General features: G+C 47.8%; 2 protein-coding genes across 2 annotated transcripts; one reads left to right on the forward strand and one right to left on the reverse strand.

Annotated features, from left to right (window-relative positions):
* Nucleotides 1-259: 259 nt before the first annotated feature.
* F5147DRAFT_570639 (uncharacterized protein) lies at nucleotides 260-1,386 on the reverse strand (the record flags this gene model as incomplete). Its single annotated transcript, XM_041430997.1, has 4 exons — nucleotides 260-649; nucleotides 707-856; nucleotides 924-982; nucleotides 1,161-1,386. Coding segments are annotated over 4 exons (825 nt in total), but the record flags the coding sequence as incomplete, so codon positions are not given.
* Nucleotides 1,387-5,012: 3,626 nt separating this feature from the next.
* On the forward strand, nucleotides 5,013-8,697 carry F5147DRAFT_744000 (uncharacterized protein; the record flags this gene model as incomplete). The annotated part of the gene is made up of 11 exons (XM_041439648.1): nucleotides 5,013-5,472; nucleotides 5,528-6,051; nucleotides 6,110-6,311; nucleotides 6,372-6,600; nucleotides 6,667-6,758; nucleotides 6,792-7,029; nucleotides 7,099-7,195; nucleotides 7,266-7,725; nucleotides 7,834-7,986; nucleotides 8,042-8,382; nucleotides 8,407-8,697. The coding sequence occupies 11 exons, from the start codon at nucleotides 5,013-5,015 to the stop codon at nucleotides 8,695-8,697; spliced, it is 3,087 nt and encodes a 1,028-aa protein (XP_041296450.1).
* Nucleotides 8,698-10,907: the final 2,210 nt, after the last annotated feature.

Genomic DNA, 10,907 nt, shown 5'->3' on the forward strand with positions numbered 1-10,907 from the left:
AGGGCTGTTTATTGCATGCGCACCACTTAATGTACTTCAAACTACTTTACTACGCTCTGAAAGGTCCTGAACTGAGCTTGAGCGCACCCTTAAGGACATAAAATCACTGAGATAAGTCAAACACAGCATGATAAGAATCTGTTCAAGTCACATGCAGTAGCATTCAAGTTGTGCAAAGTAGTACTAGTAAAACAACGAAAAAAAACAAGAATCACCGGCGCCGGCTTCAAGGAGGAATGAACAAGCGACTTTGAGGCTCCTACTCCACATCCGAGTCAGATCCATCATTTCCCTCGGACTCGGTGTCGGATATGTCCACCAGCTGAGCGCGTTCATCCAGATCAAGGTCATCCTCCACAGCAGCATCATCAACGTCATCGCCAGGACGACTCTTCTTCTTCGAGAATTCCATGGCAGATGCAATGATGACATCGAACTTGTCTTCGTGGAGATTCTTCATGATAGCCTTCGCATAGGCGCGCGTCAATGTACCCCAGGAGATGTCGTTGAATCCTGTTTGCCGACAGGACACCTTGCCAGTCGACTGATTCATCGTCTTTGGCAACGAGATGCTGGTTTTGTTCTTCGCGGCCTGAACCATTTTGATGGTGAGAGTACGAGTAGACCAGAGAGTTAAAGCTCGTTCGACCTAGTTAAAATTGTCAGTTCATGAGTTTCGAGAATAAATAGGATGACGAGTACTTACTGCAGCACATGACAATGCGAGACCCCCAGCAGGATTTGCTAGTACACCTGGCTTGTCTACCCCAGGTATCTTTTGGGCACCACGGGTCGCGGTGAAGTGTGCACCGAAGGTTTGCACAACAAATGCGCCTTGATAAAGGCCCCGGAATTTCTGCGTTAAGCATTAGCACAACAACAACAACAACTCGGAAATTGATTGAGACGGAAGGAGTACGTACAGACTTGTCATCACCATTTGCCTTCTTGTATAAGAATCGAAGGTTGCTGAGTGCGAACACTGCGAATTCCGCACGATTGTCATCAGAGTCCCTCAGCGAGTCCTGAGACTCAAAGTACGCAATGACAATTGCGATAGCTGCGGAGCCAATGTTGCTGCGGTAGGAGTCGGCAACTCGCTGGACAGCCTATATTGAAGTAGATCTAAGTTAGTACTGTGTTAGTAAAATTGAGCGCACTTACGATGTAGTAGACTGAACTAAGGCTTGTCACTGTGTGGCCGATATGGGGAAAGATCGCATCCCATATCACCTGCATCTTCTCACAGGCCAGCTTGGCGGGAACCTCCCAGGGATTCGCCAATGTCGCGACATATTGTATGTATGTCGAGATAAAGACATGGCGCCAGATTTTGGGATCGATGCCTTTGGGGAGGTCGTCATTGCTGGGTTTCTTCGCTCGTTCAATTTGACGGGCTATTGGCTTGACGGGGGAATCTTTAACAAGAGCCTGTAGTAGTCAGTAGTAGTAGAAATAAACATGACGTCAAAACAGACACTTACTGAGCTCGTAACTCGTTTTTTCCCTTTGGGAGGGCTGGCGACTGCAGCCTCACGTTCGAGACCTTGAGTCTCATCCTCGTCAGAGAGCCCTCCATCAATGACTCCAAGGTGATAGTTCTTCTTGGGTTCTTCTTTGATGCGAATGACCGGTTCTGCGTGAGAAATCAAAACGTTGTTAGTTAGGACTGAGTTGGACGATGATCGAGTGCTGCCATTGGTCAGGGGGGGAAGAACGGATCCATTGCGGCGCGAGGCTGATCTATTTTTAAAAATGCTGGGCTGGCTGGTGTTGGCCTTGCTACCAGGCTTTGAGTTCTCTGGGATGCTCGCAGCCCAATCATTGATGCCAGTTGAAAATTCCTTTGAGTCCATAGCACTAGCAGAATCACTGAGAAAAAAATAATAAAGTGTCGTTTCGTCGAGAGTGAGCATGATATTGATGGACAAGTGACGACAGGAAAAGAAGAAGGGAACTTCGTACCTTTTCGGCTGAACCGATTTCTTATCACGTTGCTGCTTCCCCTTCCCCTTATCATCTGACTTCTCCTTCACCTTCTCCGTCACCTTCACCTTCGCCTTCTCCATCACCTTCCTGCTACCCCTTTCCTCAGTCTGACTACCACGAGGCCGCGCCTTAGGTGTGTTCTCATTGCTCAATGCTGGCATTGCCCACTGAGGCTTAGCTGGGATATCAGTGAGCATAGGTTCGTCATCCGAGTGATCGGCTTGCTGAAGGGCTGATCTTTTGCTGTAAGCTGCTGTAGGCGTCACATCAATGACCAGGACATTCGACTCCGTATCTGAGTCAATGCTTATTGTGCTGGGAGGTTGGGCTGTCTTCCTCTTCTTCCTCGTCTCCTGCTCATTTGCCTCTTCCAGTTGCGCCACCTTAATAGCATCCCGCACCTTAGTCTTCTCAGCCGGCACCTTCTTGCCCTCCCGTTTGTCAATCCTTGCCTTCTTTTTTGGTGGTGAAGTAGGAGTTTCACTCAACTCTGAGCCATCCATGCGGGTGTCAGTTGTTTCTGAGGCTTGGGATGGATCTGGGTTGTAGGTGCTGGTGTCAATGGCGGCGTCGTCCATCTCGACATCAGAAATGAATCCGTCGTCTTCAGGAGGCGGAGTGGGTGATTTTGCACGAGTCTTCTTTGGAATGGGCTTTGGACGGGGCTTTGACTTCGGTAAGACTGCAGCCCGTGGGGTAGCATCGGTTGACGCGTCCTTTTCTGCTTGTTTCTTCTCATATTCAGCAACACGCTTGATCCCAGCGCCCTTGGCACGTTCCTTTTCTTCTTTGGCATCTAACTTAGCCTGACTCTCAGCAGCTACTTCTGCAGCCGTGCAACGTTTCTTCTTTGGGACCGCGTCTACAAGACCAGGACGCTGAGTTGCATTCTTGGTGCGGGTAACACGGCGAGTAGACATTGGTGAGTCGGAGTGGTGGAAGGAGCAAGACGTGAAAGGTGAGCAAATTTCGTCAACTTTACGATGGTGGTAGTTGTAATACTAACTAAAGTGGTTCAAATCGGGACTTAGGGTTTTGCCACGCCTCACCAACATGGCACACTGGCATTGGACTCCCGCTCTGGTATGTGTTCAATGATATCTATACAACTGATATCGATCTTTTTTTATCTACAGAGCTAATCAATGCTCACCCAGATGTCGAATGGAACTCTGCGATTGAACTTGTGTGTGACAATCTCGCCACGTTTTCTAGCCTGCAGGCAAGCGTGTTCTTCGGTATGTGCTCGTGTCTATTCAGTGGTTCAGAGAACGCTAATCTGAGTCTATTATACCAGATACGGCAGTCTTCTCGATGTTCGCCCAGATGTCGAATGGAACTCTGCGATTGAACTTGTGCGTGACAATCTCACCACGTTTTCCTCGGTATGTGCTCATGTCTATTCAGTGACTTGGAGAACGCTAATCTGATTTTATTATGCCAGATATGGCAGTCTTCTCGATGTTTGCCCAGATGTCGAATGGAACTCTGCGATTGAACTTGTGCGTGACAATCTCGCCACATTTTCTAGCCTGCAGGCAAGCGTGTTCCTCGGTATGTGCTCGTGTCTATTCAGTGGTTCAGAGAACGCTAATATGAGTTTATTATGCCAGATACAGCAGTCTTCTCAATGTTCGCCCAGATGTTGAATGGAACTCTGCGATTGATACGGCAGTCTTCGCATCGTTTCAGCTTTGTCTTCATCCCTCCAGCCCGTTCTGCTCACTATGGCTGCTGTACATGGTCCCATACTACCTGCCCATCCCTCTCCATTCCGCCCACTATGGCTGCTGTACATGGTCCCATACTACCTGCCCATCCCTCTCCATTCCGCTCACTATGGCTGCTGTACATGGTCCCATACTACCTGCCCATCCCTCTCCATTCCGCAATGCTCAGAGTGTGCCCCATTCCAGAATGGGCTATCATCCCGCACCCTTGGTCAGTCTTTAGTAGCCGCTTGTCATATTCGCACTAACCTGCAGTGCTAGATCGGGCAACTGATGACGGCAAATTGGACCATCATCCTTCACAACACCATCATCCAGCCCGTTCTGCTCACTATGGCTGCTGTACATGATCCCATACTACCTACCCATTCCTCTCCATTCCTCTCCATTCCGCAATGCTCAGAGTGTGCCCCATTCCAGAATGGGCTATCATCCCGCACCCTTGGTCAGTCTTTAGTAGCCGCTCGTCAACTCATCCCCCACTCGCATTGTTTCAGTTTCATCTTCATCCCTGACTTGCATCCCTCACTCACATCATTTCAGCTTCGTCTTCATCCCCACTCGCATCATTTCAGCTTCATCTTCATCCCCACTCGCATCATTTCAGCTTCGTCTTCATCCCCACTCGCATCATTTCAGCTTCATCTTCATCCCCACTCGCATCATTTCAGCTTCGTCTTCATCTCTCACTCGCATCGTTTCAGCTTCGTCTTCATCTCTCACTCGCATCATTTCAGCTTCGTCTTCATCCCCCACTCGCATCATTATCACTTCGCCCAGATGTTGAATGGAGCTCTGCAATTGAACTTGTGCGTGTCAATCTTGCCACTTTTGCTAGCCTGCAGTCCGCATGTCAAACACTTTCTCTAGAAGAGCCCACTACCCTGCCCTTTTCCCGATCTGGATCTCCTGGTGATCATTCATGCTGTCCAACTTAATGGCTGCCTCATTGTTGGTACGTAGTATGCATGTTTGTTGTACCATTGCCTCATGTTACTTTTGGAAGGTTCTCACTGCTCCCAACAACGCATACACCTCGCGCTTCAAGTGGCGCCTTCACAGGCTCTTATGCTAAGGTAAGTTTGCATATAAATATCATGCCGCATGCACCTCTGAAGCTCAGACTTGTAGGCTCTCATTACCCCGCCAGTTCTACACCATCACACTATACCATCCAGTACCAACCTCCATATTCGCAAAATGCACACCCTTAGCCATTGTCAGCCTACGCTACCATGCTTAGCAGTAGGCTGCACCCGCCATTTCCATAATAGGTCCGGGCGCACTTCCCACATGCAATCACAGCATGAATCACAGACTTTCCGACTGCCACACCATTCATCCTCCAGTTCCAGTAGTTCTCCCCCACCTGCTAGTTGCAAGCGCAATTCATCATCGGCGTCTCAGTCTGGCCCTGAACGTCCCTTATTTGACTCAACATATCATTCGCGCAGCCGGAGCAGATCAGAGGGAGCTTCTGACAGTCGCACTCAGGCTAGTGGCGGTCGTGATTTTGATATGGTGTTCAATCCACCTGACTTGGAGGATGTCATTGAGGATGGTCATGGCAGCCATCATGATTTTGAGTATGATGCACCACACGATACCTTTGAGGATCGGCATTCTGCTGAGCCGCCGGCAGACTCTACAGGTGGCTTGGATGTAGATCAGCCTCCTGGTAGTAGTGCTAGTTCTGACAGCCAAGCTTGGAGTCGGCTTCAGGTAACTAGGTCATATCATCCCATCATTAACGGTACGTGACTTCTCTTGATGCTCATACAATTTATGCTCAATTCTCCTCTACAAAGGGAGAATCTGCGATGGTCAAGGGAATCCCATACCCCCAGATGCTCCACCACCTCCACGCCCATCAGATCGTGGATCTGACGACTGGACGCCATACAACGATCGTGTCGAGTTTGAAGTTGCTGATTTCCTGTACCATCGCAACCAAATGTCTGCAGGCGATATTGATTTTGTATTCAATCTGTGGGCAGCTTCATTAGCAGCTCACGGTGATACCCCGCCATTCACAAACCACACCGACATGTACGACACCATCGATTCAACTCCTCTCGGTGATGTTCCCTGGCAAAGCTTCAGCTCGCAGTACAACGGAATTTTACCTGACGACCCGGATGACATTCCATCATGGATGAAGTCTGAGTATGACGTATGGTTCCGAGACCCTCGGCTCCTGGTTCACAACATCATATCAAACCCGGATTTCAAGGACGAATTCGACTATGCACCACTACAGGAGTATAGCGTTAGTGATGGAGCGCATCAATTTCAGGACTTTATGTCCGGCGACTGGTGTTGGAAACAGGCCGTAAGCGTTGCTCACTTACTCCTTCGCGTTGTTGTCTCACTTCTATCATTCACTGCAGGACTTAATTGCGCAAGATCCGGATACAATAGGATCGATGTTCGTCCCTATTATCCTTGGAAGTGACAAGACAACAGTCTCTGTCGCCACTGGCCATAACCAATATTGGCCGGTCTATATGTCCATTGGCAACATCCGCAACAATGTGCGGCGTGCACACCGCAATGGTGTCGTACTACTTGGCTTCTTAGCCATTCCAAAAGGTACGTACTCTCTACTAATTGTGTGCGCTGCTGTTACTAATGTGGTACTGATTTACTTAGCTGATAATGAAGACACCAAGGACGCACACTTCCGAAAGTTCCGCTGCCAGCTTCTACACTCGTCACTTGCAAAAATGCTTGAAACCCTCAAACCTGGCATGACCAAACCGGAGGTTGTCCGTTGCCCTGATGGCCACTTTCGACGAGCTGTGTATGGTCTTGGACCATACATAGCTGACTATCCCGAGCAAGCACTGCTTGCATGTATTGTACAAAATTGGTGTCCAAAGTACATTTTTGTCTTATTCTTTGTGTCCCTATGCTAAGTAGGACTATGGTGCTCTTACACCGGCAGATGCACCACACCAGCAGATGGTCTCGATGAAGGCACATATGGCCGATGTTCCCGCAATCACACCGAAGTTTTGGTTGAGGAATTCGAACTAGGTGTTCTGTGGGATGAATACGGCCTTGTTGGAGACATTGTGGTGTGTACAATACCTCATCTACTCGTCTCTTTTGAACTTACACTATTGATACAGCCATTCACTAATTACTTTCTACGCGCCAACATACACGAGCTTCTCTCCCCAGATATCTTACACCAGCTCATCAAGGGAGCGTTCAAGGACCACCTAGTTAGTTGGGTGCACGACTACATCGAAGCTCAATATACAGAAGCCAACGCGAACAAGATACTGGACGACATTGACCGTCGGTAAGTTTATCTTCAAATTCACTTCAAGCTGCTGCTGCTGCTGAATAGTAGTATGTGTCACACAACTAGCATCGCTCTAGCTCCAGCGTTTGCAGGCCTTCGACGATTTCCAGAGGGTAGAGGATTCAAACAGTGGACTGGTGACGACTCAAAAGCTCTCATGAAGGTCTGTACCGATATTCTTATATTTTACATAGCAACAGTACTAATATTTTTAATGCGCATTTACTGCCCAGGTCTATATACCTGCTATCGAAGGTCATGTACCCAAAGAGATGGTACAGGCTTTGCGAGTGTTACTCGACTTCATCTACATCGCTCGCCGCAACATCATCAGCTCTAACAGCCTCGACGCAATGGACGATGCCTTGAAGCGTTTCCACAGGTACCGCGAGATATTCCGAACATCCGGTGTTCGACCCAGAGGATTTAATCTCCCTCGACAACATTCACTCATCCATTACCATAAGCTCATTCGAGCGTTCGGCGCACCAAATGGGCTTTGTTCATCTATAACAGAGTCCAAACACATTAAAGCCGTCAAGGAGCCATGGCGCCGGTCGAGTCGTTTCGAGGCTCTCAGTCAAATGTTACTTACCAATCAGCGTCTCGACAAGCTAGCTGCTTCACGCGTTGATTTTGTTGACCGCGGGATGCTACGAGGGACGTGTTTGTCATACATCCTCAACAAACTTGGTATGTGATTTTCATGATGCTGGGCTCGCCAACACTAATCACCACCTTTACAATTCACAGGGATACTAAACGCTCCATTGGAAGCACACATCGAACGAGATGTCCCAGACCAGGATGAGCCTTTTGGACGCTACCATCATGCAACTAATTATGGCGAAGGTAGTGCAGACGAGGGTGAGGGTAACACCAATGCTGAGCCTGATGCTGATGCTGTTGATGGGCCAGCGGTCCTTGCCCATGTTGACCTGGCGAAGACAGCTGGTAAGTAGTTTTGTGTATACTTGCATGCTTCCGCTCACCATACACCTTACTACAGCCAGACGGATCTACCCAGAGCTCATTGCAGATCAGATAGGTCAACCCAACTTCACAACTTTGATTCAGCATTTTCTGCGTGACCAATGCCGTGCTGACTCTGACTCATCTAGCTCTGACTCCTCCCGGTCTGCACTTCCTGAGATCTATGAAAAGATCACACTGTACACTTCAGCCGTGGCCACCTTCTTTGCTCCTAGCGATTTATCGGGGATTGGCGGTATGCGCTACGAGCGTATTCGCGCTGTAGATATGTGGAGAAATGGCCCTGGGCGCTATGATTGTGTCTTTGTTAGCACTGATTCATCTGCCGATGGCATGCGCAGCCTCGACATTGCTCGAGTGAGACTATTTTTTTCTTTGAAGCATGATGGTATCACGTACCCTTGTGCACTTGTACAGTGGTTCAAACGTGTGGCTGACTCCCCAGATGAAATTATGGGAATGTGGGTTGTAGAGCCGGAGCTTCTTGAAGATGGAGCACGCTGTGTGTCTGTCATCCACCTTGATAGTATATTTCGTGCGGCCCACCTTATACCAGTATTTGGGGGCGACTTTGTGCCAACCAATCTCACTTACTCGCAGACACTCGACACTTTTTGCACTTATTATGTCAACAATTTCATTGATCATCATGCATATGAGATCGCATTTTGACTTATTGTAGTACTTATTATTGTTTAGCTGAAATCAACTTATGTTTTCCGCTTAGTAATGATACTCTGAGTGAGTCTACTACTTAGTAGATCTCAAATTTCACTTATTATCACCTGCCTACTTAAAATTCTGAATAACACTTGATTCGCAGATTTCTTTCTTGTATTTCCTTTGTGAAGAATTCTCTAAGTAGAAATTAAGTAGAAATGATCTTCTTACATGACTTGGTGCACTTAGTATTGTTTCAAGTAAACATAAGTAAGTAAGATAAGTTGGCTAAGAATTTTTATGATTTTCCTGATGCTTTAGCATGATTAGTAATAAGTCTAGGCATTTTTTCCCTTGGTTTTCCCTTGATTTTCCCTCCAATGTGCTGTCGTGCTGTGCAGTGTGCAGCATCTTTGCACCATACGTCTCATACCACCATTACTTAATTGTGCCAGTGCATTTGCAATTTGCCAGTGCTGATCGACATGATCGCCGAGGTGAGGGTCTTGTTCTCACTTATGATTATTCACCACTGAAGTTTCGAATCACGATATCAACCAGGCCACCACCACATCAGGCGACAGAGTCCAGCAATTTTTCTTGTGCAAAGGAATAGATCATTGCATTATGCATATACCCCAAACTGCAGCATTCTGCATAGGGGACTTTTGGCCAGTGCTCTGCTGAGTCTTCTTCCCTTTTGCCAGATGGCGGCTTCATTGGGTTGTGATCTAGATATTAGTTGGTCAAGGAAGAATGTATGTATAGTCTACTTGATTGATCTAGCCAATTCTGATTAATAGATTAGTTCATCAATCATAAAACTGTATTGCGCGGTGATTAAAGTGGTAGTCATCCACACACACCTTGTAGACATGCAAGGCTATGGCATGCCGCATGACCTATTGCTAATGTATTGCTTACCTTTGGATGGCTTCACTGCCTTGCGATCTGGCTTTGGAATTAAAACTAAGTGACTTTGAGGATGAAGGTAAGCCGTACTTTTCTCAATCTATCTATCTGATCGCGATCTAGAAAGCTACATGCCATGAGCCAATTCACTTTGGGTATGTCCTTCAAGATCAAGTGTCCCTCCCCCTCACCTCCATCCAATTATAGCAATTTCCGAGCATTCATTGACAGAAAACAGATGAAGAAGACTAATTACGCCCCAGTCATACGACAGGCGCCCAACTTGCGTGTCGCACTTTTACTAGTATTAGGTAGGAACAATCACATCTCCTATATCATATGATTCATATAGCTACCCTACAGGGTATGACATACTACATGGGCGACCTTTCATCAATGCCCCACTCCATTTTCCACCCTGCAATATCTCAATTCGCGCATTGCCTTTGGGCCTTACACTTGACGCATGCATTGGCATTTCTGGGGTTTCCCAGAAAGAATGTTTATATAAACAGATTATTCTGTCATTGGACTGTCACCACTACCACTACTACTACCACAAATGCGAGGTCATTGACGTGGGCAGAACAGGGCCCAGGCAGCTACCATCCCCGCTGTCCCCACTGTTGCTCCTATCCCCATAGCTGCTGCAGCAAATGCTACAACTCTTCAAAACCCCCATTGGCGACAGCTTCCTCTTAGATACAGAACCAGCGATGCGGCTCATGCTGGTCCAGATGAGGGCGAAATCTTCGACCTCGAGAATATCTCAGGGGACAAAGAGGAACCAGGCAATTTTCCTGTGCCCACCGCTATGGTGCCTGCGGGCTCTAATCCAAGCCCACTCCAGACTGTCACCAGCACCATTCGGACTGACCCTTTGGCCACTGGCAACCTCAAGCAGACTAAAGGGTCGACTGATATGACTCACTTCTACCGGATCGATACCGATACTAAGGGCAAAACTTGCATCCCTTGCGAGTAAGCATCACATCTGCAATCTTTTGTTGTTTCTTACATCCTTCACCAGAGCGCTACATGAGGTCGACAACACGTACAAGGTCATGGTATATGCAGGCTCAACGTCCAGTTCAGCTCCCCGTACACATGCTTTCACCCATCACACTGAACTTTATCTGGAAGCAGCAGAGTGTTTTGGCTGGCGCATACTGATAAAGGATCTAAATGAATGCCTTGCTGAAGGGTGGACACTCACCACAATTCGTGAACGGCTTAGGAAATCACCGTGCACAATGCAGTCACTTGGTCCTCCCCCTACTCGTGGATCTGACACCTTGCTGGTGGGAACC

The sequence above is a fragment of the Suillus discolor genome (assembly GCF_016758755.1).
Source record: "Suillus discolor strain FC423 chromosome Unknown F5147scaffold_10, whole genome shotgun sequence".
NCBI lineage: Eukaryota > Fungi > Basidiomycota > Agaricomycetes > Boletales > Suillaceae > Suillus > Suillus discolor.